Genomic DNA, 19,088 nt, shown 5'->3' on the forward strand with positions numbered 1-19,088 from the left:
GGCCCGCTGCCACGGCAACCGCTCCAGGCCACGCCCCCCCTCCCCCGCCCAGGCCTCTACCCCCGGCCTCCGCAATGGAACGCTCCTACCCCCCCCCACGTGGCCCGTTAATGACACTTTCCCCGGTGCATGCGCCCTGCTCCTCCGCCGGCCCTCAGTTTGACCTGTACTCCGAGCCGCGCGTGCGCGCGCCCGCTTCCCCTTCGCGCGCTGCGTGCGTCACGCCTGGCGCGCCTGCGCAGCCCGGAGGGCCGGCGGCCATTTCGTCCGAGGTGTTGTYGCTGCTGTTGGGTTCTCGCCAGCGGCGGACAAGGAGCGGTTGCAGTGGGGAAGCGGTTCTCGCCGTCCCGAGGGGTCACCATGCCGGCCGGGCCCGTGCAAGCGATGCCTCCGGCGCAGCCAGCGCCGCCCGCCGAGAGCAAACCGGTACGAGCCGCGCGGAGGAGTGGAGTGGTGCTGGCCGGCGGCTCGTTGTGCCCGGAGGGGCCGCAGGCCGCGCCCGCAGCCGCCAGGGTCCGGCCGCAGCTGGAGCGGGCGGCGCTCCGGGTCTCCTCGCGTGGGGCCGCGGTGCGGGGGAGTGAGAGCCCAGTTCTCGTTTTAAGCGTGTATTATTTGTCAGCATTTTATTCAGTACTTCCTCCGTTTTAGCGATCTGGGTTCGTTGGGTTTAATTTGGTTGGTGGCTTCTGGGTTTAACTCATTTCTCTCGGTTTGGGGGCGGCTACATTTCTATCCTGTTATCTTGTACTGCACTTACAGGGTGCACTCGTGGTTCCTTGTAGATGTGCAGCTGACTGGGTGGGAGCAAATGGTGCCCTTCCGGGTGAGCACGGATCATTTCACGGAAGCTACATGAGATTGTAATCGTGAGGAAAGTGAATGTTGGCCATTAGCTGTGGAAGCAGCTGTGCCCCGGGGAAGTGTGTGTAAAAGTTTAGAAAAGACTTAAGAAACCTGTCCCAGCCTGACATAGGAGGCTTAGTCTCTCATGTTTTTTTAGTGCCTTTAAATGTTCTTGATTGTTCCATCTAAGTCATGTTTGCCTTCTCRGGAACTTCTTTTGACCTTCTGTAAACGTGGTGTGTAGTTCCAGTGTAGCTTTAGCTAGCCTCCTGGTTGTGCATTTGTTCCCTTGCCCGCACTTAAATTAGCACTTGTGCAGCCATGCAGTAAGCCAGTGTAAGGAGCTGATCTAATTGATCTTGGTAAGTTTAATTTGTAGTTGAAAGGATGTGTTGATCTGGCCTGTGTATGGTCCCTAAAGCTGTAAGGCTGGTGCACAGGGTAGAGGTACAGCAGCCTGGACTTGCCTTGGCTAAAGGCTGCCATGCAACTACACCTGGGATATTACTGCTTAGGTGCTTTGGTGTAGCAAATGCAGTTAGGGGGAAAGTGGTAGTTCCCAATAAATACCCAGTCACTTTAATAAATTAATAATGCAACTCAGCAGGGTGTTCAAATAAAAATGAGCATCACCTCAAGTATGATGTTGCTTTCTCCTTCAGGTCTTCAGACTTTCTGGTTCTCAGGAAATGGGAATGAAAAATGGAAAGGTTTATGGTGCCTTTTTGCTAATGGAATATTCTGTTAAAGTCTGCACATAACCACCTTCTAACTTGRAGTCTCCACAAAGTCAACAAAACTAGTAGCAGTATTGTAAAATTCCCCTGTCACTTTTAAGATTGCAAACTTGCACACTTCTCATGTATCTCCCATCTTTTATAACAGCCTTTTTTGTGAAAGTTACTTGAGAAGACAAGAGGGGAGACGTCTCTCATACCCTGTAAAGAGCAGCTTCTTGTCTTACTGAAAGATAAAGCTGTTCTTAGGAAAAGTTCTGGGATTTTTAGCTCAGATCCTCCTTTAATATCTGTGAGGAAAATGTGTTTACTGTCATCTATGAAAAAAGCTTTTGATGCAACTTCAATATGATTTAAAAGCTATGTTTTAATCCAGAGCTAGTCATTCAGATTCTAGCTTTTTGTAGTCCCACAAGCTGCTAAGAATGTTCATAACTTCCAAACCTATTTAACAGTGCTAAATTTTCCCTGAATTTGTTCTTAAAGGCATTCTCTTGCACTGCCTTGGTTTTTATAACCTACTCAGGGTCAAGGCTGAAATAGTGAAAATGCTGGAAAAAAAGTATTTCCAGTTCCCATGGAGTGACCTTCCTTATTACTGCCTTGCTCTGTCAGCCTCTACAGCAAATGCCCTTGACGAGCAGGCAAATAATATCTTCTCACCCTGGAAAGCCAGGAATGCGCTGTTGATTCAGATTGTTAAACCAGTCAGAGCAGAAAGAATAAGATTTTTGCATCAGAGTAGTAAAATGGTTGGGGTATGGAATAGACAGTTATATCAAGCAATTTGGTTTCTGGTTGGAATATATAGTTATGATATAGAGTTAATTAAGCATGGTATTACAAAACCTTTTGTGCTAGATGTGCTAGAATTGTTATTTCCAATACAGATGTGTAAATTGGGAGAGAAAGGAAGTGAATTTTTCAAGCTAACCAATTTAGGATAAACCTAGTATCAGTTTACAGTTTACCAGAATGTGCTTTCACACCCCAATGCTAGTAGATAGCTTTTTATTCAAATATTATTTGAATTTCCTTCTCTTACCAGCTTTCATTTAGATTATTACTTTAGCTTATTATTATTAGCTTAGTATCTTGACCAACTGACTGCAAACTTTGCAATGAAAGATCTCTTCCTGTACCTAACCATTTTATGAATGATGAAGTGGCTGTCAGGAGTGTTATAGTTACAAGGCAGCAGTACAGAGGGCTGTAGGAAATCATCTCTCTCTCTCTCTCTCTCTCCCCCCTAACTGCAGCCAGAAGAGGAGCCAAAAGAGGAAGCAACACCAGCCAAGCCTGTAGTAGGAATTATTTACCCTCCTCCAGAGGTCAGGAATATTGTTGACAAGACTGCCAGCTTCGTAGCCAGGTAAATGACACTAGTGTTGTCTTGTGTTTTCAGGCTTTTTCATGCCTCTCTTCTTCCAGTGCTCCTGTCTCTGTGGATATAGAAACTGGAACAGTCGCTGTCTTGCGACTTGACGTGAAGGGAAACAGAATTTTAAGTAAAAAGGGAGCTTAGTTACCAGTGCTCCATTGAGTAATTAAGCTAAGAGGAGGTGTCATAACTATRTTTTACAATGTGTAGGTGAATATTAGGTGATTAAACTTTCTAGTACAAAGTGCTCACTTTGAGACTTAGCCTCAGGGCTCAGAAACATACCTATTTGTGTRCAGCTTTCTAAAGTGCTTCAGTGGCTAGGATTTTTTTTCTCTAATCTTAGCCATCAAAGTCTGACCCAAACATCTTTCTTCCCCTTTTTAGCCAGAGGAAAGAAGTACATGCCTCCTGAGAATGATATTGCCCTGCTTTAGTATGAGATGAACTTTACTTTGCGTGTATAGGATTTTTCTCTTCTTGTTGACTGAAGCATGTCGCTTAGTATGAGCATAGATTTCAAACTTATAGGAGGAGTGTAAAAGTTAGACTTCACTGAATTGGGCTTCTTTCATGTGCCCAATTTCATTAATTTAAAAATGCAAGCTCTTAGCGCTAGCTAGGCTTGCCCTCCCCCATCCCTTCTTCCCTGATGCTTTAGTATTTCTGGCTGTCATAGCACTATGTAAGGTGTCAAGGGACCAGATCTTGTTCTTCTTGGAAGTATACAAATAGCACTGAAGGTAAATTCTTCAGCTGATTGTTGTGTTAGTTCTCAAGTTTCCTGGCATGTGGATGAGCTGAACACTGTGTTTTCACATCACTGAAATGGAACAGTTGTGACTGTTGGTTTAAGGCAATTATGAAATGATAGTCCGTTGTGTAACTAATGTCTAAAATGCTGACTTAGATTCTTGGCTTGTTTAGAGGATAAGTAAGGGACTGTAGTATCATGTTGTATAGTAAAGAGACCTGTTCTTTTGGAAGAAACTTAGTACATAAATAAAATTTAGAGATAACTGGAGAATATGAATAGAAACGTGCTACAGCAGCTGTTAAATGCATCAAACTAGCCTGAGAAATAAATGGCCATTCACTTTGGAGCGGAAACAAGATACCTTAAACTACAAGTTCAGTTACCTGAGCTGACAGCTCCCAAAAATGCAGCATTCCAGTGTGTGGTCAGTCTCTGCACTGACTGATTACCTGTTTTTGTTTGTTTGTTTGTTTGTTTTTGTTTTGTTTTGTTTTCTTTCTGTGAACTTGAAAAGGAGGTATGTTTTTAAAGACTTGTGAATATATCCTAGTAGCATTAAATTGGTCTAGTAAGTCACCTGTAAACTTCATCCAATAAGTGGTGTAATCCAGTAAGTGATTTTGTTTGTATGCAAGTTAAATGAGATTGACAAACATTTGAAACAGTGAGGTTTTAAATGCCTTAAAAAATAATTGCCCGTGAAGTGTTACAGACTAAATTAGGACAAATGTATTTAACTTGTACCTATATAGCTGGCTGCTATGTTGAGTGCAAGTTATTCAGAGAGCAGTAGTATTCTTTCACATAGGATAGAAAATTGTCTTCAGAGAGGTTTATTTTCCAACATGTCACACTATGAAAGAAGTGGGCGTTTACACTTGAGGTGATACCTATTCATCTAAACAATATTTTTGTCCCTCCAGAAACGGTCCAGAATTTGAAGCTCGAATTCGTCAGAATGAAATAAATAACCCCAAGTTTAATTTCTTGAATCCCAATGATCCTTACCATGCATACTACCGGCACAAAGTCAGTGAGTTCAAAGAGGGTAAAGCACAGGAGCCCTCAGCTGCTATTCCCAAAGTCATGCAGCAGCAGCAGAGTGCTCAACAACAGCTTCCACAGAAGGTGAGCTATTCCTTTTCACTTTTGTTGAGAACTTGATAGCTAATTGCTCTTTCTCACATCCTATGACCTATTCAAAGAATGTCTGAAAAACAATGCACGTGTAGAGTTTCTTTCATTTATACAGTTGCAGTAAAGACAGCACTGATATGCTTGGAATTCTTTGTGTCCAGGACTTTGATGCAGATGCATGTCCTCTATTTGCTGATAACTCAAAATTGTGTGTAAAAAGTAGAATATAGTGTATTAACTGATGCCTTTAATTGCATTTAGATATGTGGTGACTTAYATGGTACTTAACACTAGTGATCACTTCAACTGTAACTGTTTAGGACTTCTGCTGTAGGCAAATTCTTTAGAGTCCCTTGGAGTCCTTGTTGCATATACCGTTTCATGGAAGTAGTTCTTTTTTTTTCCTATTTTTTTCTCTGCCTGAAAGATTGGCTTTTCGTCTCAAAATGTGGGGTACAAAATATTGCTAAGTAATCTTGTGTAGKCCTGTACTTAAGAATATTGTGCATTTTGTCAAGTATGTGTTGGATGGAAAAAGGGCACTAGCTGAATCAGTCTTTTACATGGTTTGTGTGGCCGGCGATTATGCTGACCATGGATTGACCCATCCTGAAGTTTTGGTAGTTTCTACTTTTGTTAGATGTTGGAGAGACATTTGTTTTATGGTTGGCCTAAGTACAGATGCTCAGATATATCCTACATTACTAATTTCTCCCATCCTTGCAGTTACCCAAACACGTAGTGTCATGACTTTTTCTCAACAGCTGCAGGACAAATGATCTCTCACAAGTGTGTGTTTGGTAATGGTATTTTGAGTGCACTAAGTTGCTTCTGTTCTGCTCTGTAGGTCCAGGCCCAGGTGATCCAGGAGACGGTTGTCCCAAAGGAGCCACCTCCAGAGTTTGAGTTCATTGCAGATCCTCCTTCAATCTCAGCCTTTGACTTGGATGTGGTGAAGCTAACAGCGCAGTTTGTGGCTCGCAATGGCCGGCAATTTCTAACTCAGCTGATGCAGAAGGAGCAAAGGAACTACCAGTTTGACTTCCTTCGCCCACAGCACAGTCTATTTAACTACTTCACCAAGCTAGTTGAACAGTACACCAAGGTATTCTTGGCAGTTTAACTGTCCAGCTGATCCCTTTAGCAGCGGTAATGTGTTCATAAACTACTGAAGCTCTAGAAAACAGCCAGACTAGAAATACGTGCGGTTCTAGAAGTCCTTGTTTTTATATCTTGGAGCTAATAGCATGGATGTTGTGAAAGTAGTTTGCAACAAGTGTGTGGTATTTTAACACAATGGCTTGTTGTTTAAGTATATCAGACACTAGTGTAATGCAGGCAGAAGTTGCTTTTTTTAAAAAATGGAGATACTGATATCTATCTATCTATATGCATAGATATCTATCATATATCTGTATGCAATAGATAACATAGCCAATAGTGAACATTTTAAGTGCAAGTATAGGTAGTAATAAATAAATGTAGTAATAGGAGAACAGGAACATAGCTTCAATGGGTCTTGTAGTTTTTTCATTAACATTGAAATAGAATAATTTTAAGGAGGCTTTGGCAAACTAAAATGTCACCAACTGTCATGCAAACTATGTTTCAGATCTTAATCCCACCTAAAGGCTTACTCATCAAACTCAAGAAGGAGGCTGAAAATCCCAAAGAAGTCCTAGATCAGGTAATATATGAATAACTTCCAAAATTGCTGAAGCATTTTGGTTGTTTTAAATTTGTCCTTCTTGCATGCTTCTAATTTATTGTCAGCAGATAAAATTAACAGAGAATAAAATGGATTTATCCACTATATTCAYACAAGTGATTTGAATATCAGTGTAGTTAAACTTGCTTTTAAACTACTAGCTAGTGTTGGGGGTGGTTTATGTGTGAGAGCACAGAGGTGTAGATACTTGTAGTATATAATGGATATTTCAATAGCTTATTTCGATACAGGAGAACTTTGAGCACTTGATTATGCACTAGACCATTTTCAAGAGCTTTGAAAAGTAAAACATTTTACCTTGTTGAACAACTTCACTGTGATACTTTGATCACTTGTAATTTTTCTGATAGTTTTGGGGGGTGGTTTGGGGTTTTTTATTTTTGTTATTCTCAGTGTTTTTCCCTTGGATCGCTTCTGGTGTAGGAAGGGTGATTTTACAGGATCATGACAAGATGTTTGTGAGTTACTTGCTGACTGCAAATCTTCAGTGATACCTAAATCATATCGTATCTGGAATGTATAGTCTTAATCTGAAAACCTTGCAGTTGCAAATTCAGAAAACCACTTTACAAAGCTGGTGGAGTATTTTGATCGATAGGCAGACCTTCGTTTTAAAATTAAATAAAAACGAGCTCTGCCAAGCTTCTTAAGTAATGCTCGTAAACTGCTTCCTAAAAGAATTGATAATACAAACCTTTAGAGGTTGTAGAGATAGATGTGATGTGCTTTCCAGTCTGAGATGTGATGTTTTGTATCTTCTTGTACAGGTGTATTACAGAGTGGAGTGGGCAAAGTTCCAGGAACGGGAGAGAAAGAAAGAGGAGGAGGAGAAAGAAAAGGAGCGTGTTGCTTATGCCCAGATTGATTGGCATGACTTTGTGGTGGTAGAAACAGTTGACTTCCAGCCCAATGAGCAAGGTTCTGAAGTTAAGCATTGTATTCTCTTTGAAACTCTGTCTCTTATGATTGGAAATTATACTCTTCTTCCTGAGAGATGTCCAGAAAAGCTTTTTTTAAATGGACATCAGTTTTTACAGCTGCCTATCTTTCAAAGATCAAAGGAAGAGCCTTTTAATAATTGTGTATGTACAGGGTTCTTTTTCTTCAGGAGTCAGTAATGTTCTCTTTGCTTGAGATTCAGGACTGCAGTGGTATCTGCTGTCCAGATGAAAGTGGAGAAGTGGAATTTGTCCTGCTTCTTGATGTTGCTTTCACATATGGGTGCCTTCATCTTCAGCTGTCATGTATATGTTTGCCTGTCTAGATTTCATTCATTCCTTTCTAGATAGCTTTGCTCCTACGAGCTTTTTGATACCACTGCTTTTTGAAGAAACTGCTTTTCCTCTGAGAAACTGGTACTTCTGTCTGCCTGCTCAGTAATGAAATGGAACAGAGAAACTGAGAAATTTTCTACATTGCAGGGAATTTCCCTCCTCCTACGACTCCAGAAGAGTTGGGAGCTCGCATCCTGATACAGGAACGTTATGAGAAGTTTGGAGAAAGTGAGGAGGTGGAAATGGAGGTGGAATCAGATGAAGAAGATGAAAAGCAAGAGAAAACAGATGAGGCTCCATCTCAGCTGGATCAAGACACACAAGTGCAGGATATGGATGAGGTAACTAGCCAACACAGTTGGCTTTACTTTTGTTCCATAAGATGTGAGTGTAGTTTATAAGGCTCTTTATTTTCACTAATAAGCTCCTTAGTTTCTTGGGGAAATTAGATTGTTTTCTTCTGATGGTATTTCAAAACAACTCGTTTCTGCTGAATTGCTTGAATGTGATATTTCTAATATTCTCCACAACAATACAATTTTCAAGTGATAAAATTCATACCATTAAGGTGACAAATTTTCTGGATTTATTTCTGTGATCAAGCCTTTTGCACTTCTGTGCAGAGTCTGAAATGCATAGCGACTCATTTTAGACTCTTCCTCTTCCCACAATATATTAGCCGTTTGGCTGTTCACGAGGAACAAGACAATGGTTAACCATAAGCCTCTGTTTGCCATGCTGTGGTAATGTGGAAGCTGTGGAGTGCTTGTTCCCGTTCTCTCCCCCCGCCCCCCAGCCAAATATATTTCTGCATCRTGCTTGTCCAGAGGAACTACTGTAGTATAGTTGTCTAGAGAGAAAAAATATCTCAGTTGCTTAGAAGCTGTATAATCAGTTTTTAATAGTGCTACGTAGGATTTCTATGCTGTTCTAGTAAATGTTTAGTATAGATATTTGACTACTGGAACTTGGTTATGAGAAGATTTTTTTTTTTCTTCCCCCCCCTTCCTTTTTCTCTTAAATAAGGGCTCAGATGATGAAGATGAAGGTCAGAAGGTTCCTCCTCCTCCAGAAACCCCAATGCCACCACCTCTTCCTCCCACACCAGATCAGGTCATTGTACGGAAAGATTATGATCCCAAAGGTAAGTAATGCTGGTGAAGAGCAATTTAATTCCTTAATGAATAATCACAAATGCATTACCATAGGATGCAGCCTTAAAAAGRAAAAAAAAAGGCATTTTTAACATTACGGTTTTGTTTTTTCAGCCTCAAAGCCATTACCACCTGCCCCAGCTCCAGATGAGTATCTTGTTTCCCCCATCACTGGAGAGAAAATTCCTGCCAGTAAAATGCAAGAACACATGCGAATTGGTCTCCTAGATCCTCGATGGTTGGAGCAACGTGATCGATCTATCCGTGAAAAACAGAGCGATGATGAAGTTTATGCCCCAGGTTAGTTTGAGCATCTGGCAGGGCTTGCGAAACCCAGTTCCTAGATAGTTCTGTGAGCCTTGTACCCCACAGTTCCACTGATCGGTACCATCTTAAAGGTAACTTTCCATTCTSTATGTTTAATGTGATGATTGTTTGGATGTGTTTGTCATTAGCACATTGAAGCCTTTCTGTAAAGTTGAATGCAAAGAGCATTAGTTGCTGCTGCTGACCAGCTGCAGTCCCTTTCTGGAAAAGGCAACAATACACCCTTTGGTACCAAATGGTTTAAAAATCATTAAAAGAGGCTTAATCATGTTTGACTTAGTCTTATCTCAGGTGATACAACAATCTCTTTTTTTTTTGCCTGTGTATTTCTGCAGGTTTGGATATTGAAAGCAGTTTGAAGCAGCTGGCGGAACGCCGTACAGATATCTTTGGTGTAGAAGAGACTGCTATTGGTAAAAAGATTGGTGAAGAAGAAATTCAGAAACCAGAAGAAAAGGTAACGTGCAAATTCTGCTTTAACGGGTTCTTACGGTATTCTGCATACTTGGAAGTATTTAAAACTTTGTTCGGTAAAACTGCTCTCTTGCTTTATCTGTAACTCTCATCATAACCTTGATAGGCTGAGATTATTCTGATCTATTTTGTCTTGCCAGGTGACCTGGGATGGCCACTCAGGCAGCATGGCCCGCACACAGCAGGCTGCTCAGGCCAATATCACTCTTCAAGAGCAAATTGAAGCTATCCATAAGGCCAAGGGACTGGTGCCAGAAGATGACAGCAAAGAGAAGATCGGTCCTAGCAAACCCAATGAAATGCCCCAGCCACCGCCTCCTTCATCAGCATCAAATCCCCCAGCAAGTGCTCAGCCTATCACATCTGTGCCTCGTCCACCCTCAGTAAGTGTTTGGGCTTCCAAAAGCAAATGGTTGTGGCTGTAGTTAATTGGAAGGGAGTSCTGACAAAGCCCAAGGGTCATAGTAGAGCGCTGTCTGGAAACAGATTTGGAGTTAAGATGGCCCTTATACCATCGGAGGAGCCCTACTAAATTTACTGTTAGAAGTTGAAAATAAAATTTAGGTGAAGTTTTTCAATTTTTCATCCTTAGATGTATCAGAGTTGATAATCAGTTGGACAGAGGGAAAACTTGGGCAGTGAGAAATCAAAGGAAGGAAGTGTGGCTAACATAAAACGGTGGGTGCCTTCTGGACTGAAGGCTAAAAAGGCGTAATGCAGAACGAACATGCTTGTAGGTTTAAAAAAAAAACATACTTTCAGATGGCTCACTCTTTCTGAAATTGCCTTGATGTCATGAGGTTGCTAGGGTTCTGCTACATGACTCTGAAAGAGCTCTTCCTTTAAAATAAAGAAAGGAGGAACTGCTTAATGTGTTACTGAGGCTTCTTTGCCGGTTTACAGGCTACAGTTTACAGTGGATGTGCAAAGGTTCACAACAAATCTGTGCTCTGCAAAAATCCTCACTGCATTGCTCTGGTAATTTTAATCAAGGTTTGAACAGCGCTGACCTGCTGACAAAAATGCCTTCTCTCTCTGTCTCTCTCCAGATGCCTCCTCCTGTTCGTGCTGCTGTTGTTTCTGCAGTTCCAGTCATGCCTCGTCCCCCTATGACTTCTGTGGTCCGTTTACCTCCAGGGTCTGTCATAGCCACCCCTATGCCACCAATAATCCATACCCCACGAATCAACGTTGTCCCGATGCCACCATCTGCTCCTCCCATCATGAGCCCCCGTCCACCTCCCATGATTGTACCAACAGGTTGGTAAGCTCAGTCCTTTTCAGTTAATTGCCAACTAATTCCTGTCTAACAAGCGTTTGAGRTATGATTAGCCCTTCCCTGCCCTCCCTCTCACCCCATGCCTCTGATGAAGGCATTTGGGACTGCAAACAGTAACTCCCTTTGTTAGAATGTTTTTGGTGGTTGATACAATGTTTCTGGTAGTACTGCTTTTGGGCTTAAGATTCCTGTAAAGTGTGAAATACAGCTTGAAGATTCTGTCTTGTTGACAGAATATTTACCTCTCTGTCCCCATTCAGCTTCCCTGGGAACCTAACCAGGTGAAGATTAAGAATCCATGCTCCTTTCCAAAAGGAAGTAAAGAGGAACTGCTGGTCAAAGTTATCACTCATACCTCACTAGGTGTTACAGCTTGTTAGAGAAGTTACTATTGTAGAAGGGAAAAGCTATTGTCTAGCTTTGTTCCTCARAGCTACTTAATAGCATTAGACATTTTTAAGTTGAAAATCAAAATGTAAAAACAGTATTCTAATTCCACTGAGATGCTAGCATTGCTGTGTGGAAAAACTGAGAGCTTTTTCTTTTTTTGTGTGTGAGCTGCAGGAAACTTTTGTGCTGCTTGTTGTCTTTTCCTGGACTGTTTACCTATATAAAAGATCTAATATTCTAAGTCTGCCTGCTCCCACTGCTTGTGCTAGCTTCCTCAGTATATTGTACCATTTCTTCTCAGCATTTACCAGTCTACTGAAGTGTTTGTGTAAGGAAGCATCTGCTGCACACTTGTGTGCGACTGCAAGTTTTGTTCCCCCCTCTGTTCCATTTCAGCATTTGTTCCAGCTCCTCCTGTGGCACCAGTTCCTTCCCCTGCACCAATGCCTCCTGTTCACCCACCACCGCCTATGGAGGATGAGCCAGTTTCAAAGAAACTGAAGAGTGAAGATAGCCTGATGCCAGAAGAGGAGTTTCTACGCAGGAACAAGGTATGTTACTTCAAACACCACTGCAATCAACCAGCTACTTGTTGTGAAGTGCTGGAGTTCTGACCCTGCACAAGCTTCCTGTGGCAAAAGAGGATGTGAAATCAATTGGCTGATACAAAGAAAGAATCTGGCATGCAAAAGTGTCTCACAAGAAAGTGACTTCCTGAGAGGTGGCTCCTTCCTACTGTCATGCCTGAGTACATTGAATTACTTTATATTTTACTGGAAAGAGAGCAATACAACAAACAGAAGCTTAGTGAGTTGGTACTTTTCTGTAATTAAGGACAGTAAGAGACAGGTTCATTGTAATGTAATGAAAAGCTAAGGCTGCTAATCAGCTTTTAATCAGGGGACTGCTAAGCTGGAGATGCAGGGAGATTTAATACCTCAGTGTCGACGTGATAGCGTGATGACACAATGTATTCCGTAACAGCCTAAACTGAATGTTCAGCTGAATTTCTTCCCGAATATTGCCTTCATTCTGTATTGAATTTTAAATCCTTTAAGAAGAGAATAATGTCTTCCTGGTCATTTGCATAGTGAAGCTGTTTCTTGCTTAATGCTTTGTTATATTTTCACTGCCTGGTTAATGCTGTAAGGAAGAACTTTGCTGTTAGTACCATATGGGCACTTGGCAAATGGCAAGGACTAATATGGGAAATCCAGCTAATGTGCTATTTTGGCAGCAATTCATTGGCTTTCTTAGAACTGAAGACAAATGTTTCTGTGTATACTGAGAAGTCATAAAAGCAACTTGTCTGCTGCTTTCTTATCATAGTCCTGAGTCTCCTTGCCTGTAAGACATGTTACTTTTGTTTTCCTCCAGGGTCCAGTCACAGTCAAAGTCCAGGTTCCCAATATGCAGGACAAGACTGAATGGAAACTGAACGGCCAAGTGTTGGTGTTCACCCTCCCGCTTTCAGACCAGGTATGTAGCTTATTAACCCACCTTTACCCTCTGTTTTTTTTTGTTACAGAATGTCTTTGCTTTGAGAGTAGCAGTTGAACTGCATGACTGGAGCTGTAAAACTCTGGATGCTGTCTATGTTGTGGCCTCTTAACATGGGAGGTTGTGTGGCTGAGGGAACAATGCTAACCATTTGTACTCTGCACTGTTTAAAAAAAAAACAAAAATGAGCAGGCTCTTTGATTCTTCCTAGGTGTCTGTTATAAAGGTTAAGATACACGAGGCCACAGGGATGCCGGCTGGGAAACAAAAGCTGCAGTATGAGGTGGGTGTAAACCATTTGAATGTTGCTTTATTTCAGTACTTTGTCATAAAAATACTGTCTTTTTCTTTAAAGAAAACAAAAAAAAAAWTGCGATGCATCCCCTTCTGTAAAGGGGAAGGCAGAAGGGCAATGGTTGTCCTGCCTATACAGCAATTTTGGTTGTAATATTGCATGGTGTTTTGCCAAGGCAGGCCCTTAATAGGTGGCATCATGTTATTGCTGTTGCACATGAGGCCTTTGAGGCCTGATGGCTTTCTCTGAAATCAGCCTGTTACAAATGAAGGCTGTTATGTCCTCAGTGTAAGTGCTAGCAGGATAGTAGTGTCCTGTTGCTCGCTGAGGCAAGCACTTCGTCACAACTCCAACATGAAAAGGGTTTTGCTGCTTCCCCTCCACACACGTACCTCCACATTAAATTAAACAATTTTTTGTAGTGTGTGCTCTGGAAGGTATGTGAGAGTACCCTGAAGCCCTGGTGGCTCTGAAGGGTTTTCCAGAAACACTGAAGGAAGGAGGTTTCTCTGCTGCTTCCTTGTATAACTGGAGCTGTTGGAGAGGTCCAGTTCCTTTTTAAATGCTTATTTCCAGTTGTGTGTGTACGTACACAACCTGCTGCCTAAGCAGTGAACTTTGTGCTCTTACCTCCTCAAGAATTCACCAAAGGACAAAGATTGTCAACCCTTAGCAAGAAATGAAGCTTAACCATGTTTTTAAGGGGATGGGGGAAGGTAAAATAAAAATAGCTTTACTTGTAGTGGTGACCACCATCTCTATATGTATTTGTGGGAGTATATACTGGCTGTTTGTACTCTTGCATTATTCCCACCTTCTTCACTGCCAGTATTCTGAGATTTTCAGGGTTTTTCTTTTGAAGTCTACAGTGTTCTATCATCACTATTTTGAGAGTAGGGTCAAGAGGGCTGCATCTATAAGGGGGAAAAGGGAGAAGACATCAAGGTTTCTGCCGTGACTATTTTTTTCCTCTCTTTCTCTCTCCCCTTAGGGCATCTTCATCAAAGATTCAAACTCTCTGGCATATTACAACATGACAAGTGGCTCTCTGATTCACCTGGCACTCAAAGAAAGAGGAGGCAGAAAGAAATAGGAGCCATGGAGCCCAGTCGTGATATGGCTGCTTTGCCACTTGTGTAACCCCAGTCATTTGAGTCCTCCAGCCTTCAGGGGCTACTGTGACAAGCTGTAGTAATATCARTTGATTGAATACCAACTCTAGTCTGGAAAGAGACAGAGTCCAGTGTTTGGATGCCTAATGGGAGAAGGGGAGTTAATAGGGCATGAAAGTTGTGTAAAAGTAGTGACCTAATATGTAACTGCAGCAGTCTTTTAGTGATCCATGCTTTGCTAGAATGCTGGTGTCCGTCGTTGCTATCTGTCCATTGAATTCCCTTCCATTGAAGTGGCATTGAGGTCATGTCCAGCTTAGATTAGATCCATTTTTGTAGAGGAGGTTTATACTGATCAAGGATGTCATCTAACTACAGTGTTTGCTGCTTCATTTAACCATTTTTTAATTGAAAACTTCCTTCTCAATATGCTTAATATGTTCCTTATTCTTTCTCTCTCAGACCTATCTGCAAGAGTCTCTTGCACTGACCCTGACTTGGAATTTTATCTTCCCTCAGTATGAGTGTATATTGTCATTTGTTGTGATAAAGGTGACCTGGGACTGTGCATGCTAAACAACTTCATGATTATTCTGTACAGTCTGTGATTTGTTTAAATAAACACCCATCTCAGTGTGGGATTCTGTCTATAACAACTCTAGTTCTTTGGGTTTTACGCCTTTTTTTTAGATTGAGATGTGCCTGACTTAAGCATTGAAAGTTTAGATGTATTGTAAGGACTTTTTTTCCTTGTAGTTAGCTTATAGGGAAAGCTTTTCTTCTATGGGAAAAGCTGCAAGAAAGTCTTGAAGTTTAACAAAAAATACACAGTTATTCCTGTATTGTAATATAGATGTGTATATAATTAATGTTTATGTCCATGTATAAGGTTACAAAGACTATTCTGAATTTAAATATAACTAGTGAGAACTTTCTTGTAAAATGTATTACATACTTTGTGGTTTTATTATTTCTTGGTCCTGAAGAGCATTAGCTTTTGAAAATAAGTTGTTTTTGTACGCTCAGTCATAACTGTGTCACAGTTTGATACAAACATAATGCAGAACATGGTGAAACAAAGGAGGAAAAAAAACTAAAATGTGTGTGTAAATACATGGTCAAGGAAGATGCAGTTATCTGTTGTTGCCCAGCAGCCATATGACACTAGTACCTCTGCTCTTCTTTTGGGATAATTCAAAGCTATGGATTTTTTTGGTACAGACATTGGAGTAACATCCTGTTTACCTTATTTTGTGCTTAGGTAAGAGAGATTCAGTCTCCTTTGTGCCCTCATCTTTGAGGGTAGATGGGAGAGGAAGTCATATTGCAGTGGGAAAGGGTTAAGCCAAGGCGCAACCCAGGTGGCTGGCAGTCTTCCCAGCCAGTGGAAGCCAGCTGCTGTTTTTGACAGATGCCTATGTCAGATGCGCACGTGTCTGAGAATAGCACAGCACTTAGTCACACAAGCAAAGCCTGCTCTTATCATGCTGAAGGATATTGAATTAACATCTTAACAGGTGTGGGCAGGGTGTTTGGGTGTATTGTGCATAGAGAGGTGCTTCTGCCCTGCAGAAAGGCATGCTAATTACTCTTGTTGGCTTTTAAAAACTAGACAATAGTTAGGTACGATCTCTTCTTAGAGACAACAGCCCTCAGTGGCATAGCTTGGAGTCATTGCAGTGGAGGCAGCAGTTTGCTGAAACAGTATGTACATAGCTAGCTCACAAGTGGTGTTTCCAGAACTGATCAACTCTGCAAGGAAGTAAGCTCTGAAATGGAGAAGTAATGTTCCTACATCCTGTGTAAGACCCAAATGTGATGGGGCTACCCTTAAGGTCATCCAGCTGTTGGTCTGGCCTGTGCCCATGTGGTATGAACTGCCACAGTGCTTGGTGCAAGGAGCATTGTTCTGTGCTCCCATATCCGACAAGTATTTCCTAGCTGTCTCTGAACACTCTACTGGTGCTTAGATGACATGCTCAGTCTTCAGCAAAGTCAAGCCACTTGTATAAGCCTCTGACTGCATCCTGCACAGGGCTAAAGGTCCAGTCCAGCTCTCCCGCAGGAGAACTTTCTGCACCAAACTCCAAGTGAGAGCACTAGAAATAATTTACATGGAGACTTGCTAACAGCTAGCCAGTTTCTATCTAAATGTTACAGATGAATGTTAAAACAGACTGTGTGTGTGTATATATCTAGTACAAACAACTGTTATCAGGGCCTTCCACTTCAGTGGGGAGGATCTCCAAAGCTTAGACTGCCTGGAAAAAGAATTTGAAAATAGATTGATTTAATTGTGGGCTTTACTCACCTATAGTGATCTCTGTCCCCTCAGCCCCTCAGACTTGGGGTCTCTTGACTCTAATAAAGCCCCTCTGCTTTGTTGTTCATGGGAGAAAGTGATGCTTTGTGTTACTGCCACAGTAAGTTTAGCCTCCAGTATGGAGTCATAACTATATGAGAGTGATGAGTGGACACAAGGATGGAGCTCAACGCCTCTTTCCTGCTGCAAAACTGCTAATGGAAGATTTCAGCCAGTACAGGTCAAAATGGATGCAAGACCCAGTGCTGTCACTGAAGTCAGTTTTGTGCTAGGCACTGTTAGATCCTCGCATGCTTTATTTTTAGAACAGCYAGGGGAGTTTTACCTGTGTGAGGTGAAGACGACAAAGCTGTTGTTGGATGGGAGCCTTCATATTGTTGGTTTTGATGTGTTAGATGATTTCATCATGCTCCTTGGGTTTGTACTTCAGGCTGCTAAGAAAAGCACAAATAGCAGCAGCTCGTTTGCAGAGACCTAGAATGTGTGGGCTTTGCTGGCTGCGATTCACTCCTAGTGTCCAGTTGAGATGTGAGGAAGACACTTTTGCTGGTGACCCTGTTTGCAGGGTAGCCCWGCTGGCAGTTCAGTTTGTGGGTGCCTGGTACCCTGCTTCCTCTACAGGGAGCCCTGGTACAAGCTGCAGTCATAATTTGTTTGACTTTTAAGGCTTGATGCAAAGGTTGATCTTACGGGGAGCAGAGCTGAGGTGAGGTGGTAGCTGAAAAGGTTTCTCTAGGGAAGTGAGCAGGTCTGGTTTATGCTGCACTTGGCATAAGCCAAGCAAGGGAGGGGCAGTTCTTGATTGTGCCTGTGTGAAACCACAACTACAGCATGCTTATAAAGGAAGTTACAGGTGCATTGCCTTTATGGGTTTTTTTTGTGAATCTGTTGCTTTTTACCTGCAGTACACAGCCCTACAAACGGACTGATTATCGTAGCTTGATGTCTGACAAGGCAAAACAGATCTCTGTGTTTATATAACTTGCCATTGAAGCTTGGCYGTAGTAGAAAGGAGTTGCTGGTTGTATCTGGTGCCCTAGGAGAGCATTGTGAGAGGCAAAAGATTGCATGGGTTGTAAAGACTAAGTCAATGCCTTCATTAAATCTTCYGTCACCAGCTGATGACTCTGTGATGGCTTTGCAATCTGACAGCCCTGGGCTGCAGAGAAGCTCACCTCTGAAAAGATCTTGTGTAACAACTCTCCCTGCACCGCCCTGAAGCTGTGGGCATCCAGGCTGCYCCTGTCAGCCCTTGCTGCCCAGCCATATCCAGGGCCTAGGTGAGTCTCTGGGCTCCCAGGAGCTATGCTGCTGGGATAGATGTTGCCCAGAAAGAGCTTCTGGATCAGGAGATCCAGGAGGATGTGAAATGGGCTCTTTTGTGGGCTGAAGGGGCAGGAAATCCACTGCAGTGTCAAATACAGAGGGCCTGTGGTGTGGCTGCTCCCATGCCCACTATGGTGGCCCGAGGGGCCTCTTAAAGTTGCCATGAAACACCTCAGATTCTGTTCCTTCTCTGTTGCTCTTCAGTGCAGAGACAAATCCACGTGTCTGCAAAAGCATCTGAAATCAAAGAAGCAGCAGATGTGTTGCCTCGCTGTCCACAGCTAAACAGGAGGAGGAAATGGGAGCTGCCATCACAGACTGGAGCCACCAGAACTTTAAGAACAACTCTGCACTCTCCTCCTGGCCATTTCCATGTTTGCAGGCTGCTGCGCTGCCCTGGGCGAGGTGCTTCCCCTCTCCCTAAATTGGGGGAGGTTTAAGCAAGCTGGAGCTTCTGCACGGCTGGAGGCCAGACTTGTGCTTGCTGAGTGGAGAACAGGAAGGACAGACTCATTCCGCAGTGAGGGAAGGGCAAGCAAAKCCTTGCTTCAGCCCTACTCTTTGCTTTCAAGAGTGCGAGAGATGAAGCCCAAGGCGCTCTGTGCCTTGCCACCTTCTGTGGGTGGCAGTGTGGCTCCCTGCTGCTGCTCTTGGCCTGCTGCTCCCAGCACCCTCGCAGCATGCTGTGGTTTGGCTCCTACCCTGGGCCATGCTCTTATCCTCAGCACAGAATAGACACCAACCTGGAGAGAAGCAGCAGAGGTTTCTTCAGTGTTGTCCTCCGCGGGCACGGCCGGGCCCAGCGCAGCACCCCGGAGCCGGCGTGGCCCCGGCGCCGGCCCCGCGGGCATGGCCGGGCCCAGCGCAGCCGCAGCCCTGACTGACAGCCGCCTCGGCGCGCTGACGGACTGCTCCYGCCGGGCGGGCTCGGCCAATCACCGCCCGGCGCGGGCGGGCCCCGCCGCTCCACACGGCCGCCCGTTGGCGAGAGGACAAGGGCCCGCCTCCTTCCCCGCGCGGGGCCCAATGGGCCGGCGGGGCAGGGGCGTG

General features: G+C 43.2%; 1 protein-coding gene across 1 annotated transcript; it reads left to right on the forward strand.

Annotated features, from left to right (window-relative positions):
- The first annotated feature begins 225 nt into the window (after positions 1–225).
- Positions 226–15,045, forward strand: SF3A1 (splicing factor 3a subunit 1). The gene is made up of 16 exons (XM_085311678.1): positions 226–426; positions 2,840–2,952; positions 4,642–4,846; positions 5,703–5,960; positions 6,468–6,542; positions 7,352–7,502; positions 8,006–8,199; positions 8,885–9,002; positions 9,127–9,312; positions 9,675–9,796; positions 9,954–10,196; positions 10,863–11,073; positions 11,879–12,033; positions 12,860–12,961; positions 13,194–13,265; positions 14,269–15,045. The coding sequence occupies exons 1-16, from the start codon at positions 361–363 to the stop codon at positions 14,368–14,370; spliced, it is 2,373 nt and encodes a 790-aa protein (XP_085167804.1). The 5' UTR covers positions 226–360; the 3' UTR covers positions 14,371–15,045.
- The last annotated feature ends 4,043 nt before the right edge of the window (positions 15,046–19,088 follow it).

The sequence above is a fragment of the Rhea americana genome, unplaced genomic scaffold (assembly GCF_003343005.1).
Source record: "Rhea americana isolate MKP2758 unplaced genomic scaffold, rheAme1 scaffold_347, whole genome shotgun sequence".
NCBI lineage: Eukaryota > Metazoa > Chordata > Aves > Rheiformes > Rheidae > Rhea > Rhea americana.

Excerpts from the sequence above, each read along its gene's own strand:
- SF3A1 (XM_085311678.1), top strand. The coding sequence starts at position 361 with ATGCCGGCCGGGCCCGTGCAAGCGATGCCTCCGGCGCAGCCAGCGCCG. Across the intron at positions 6,543-7,351 it reads CCAAAGAAGTCCTAGATCAG|GTGTATTACAGAGTGGAGTG; the intron begins GTAATATATGAA and ends CTTCTTGTACAG. Across the intron at positions 12,962-13,193 it reads CCCTCCCGCTTTCAGACCAG|GTGTCTGTTATAAAGGTTAA; the intron begins GTATGTAGCTTA and ends GATTCTTCCTAG.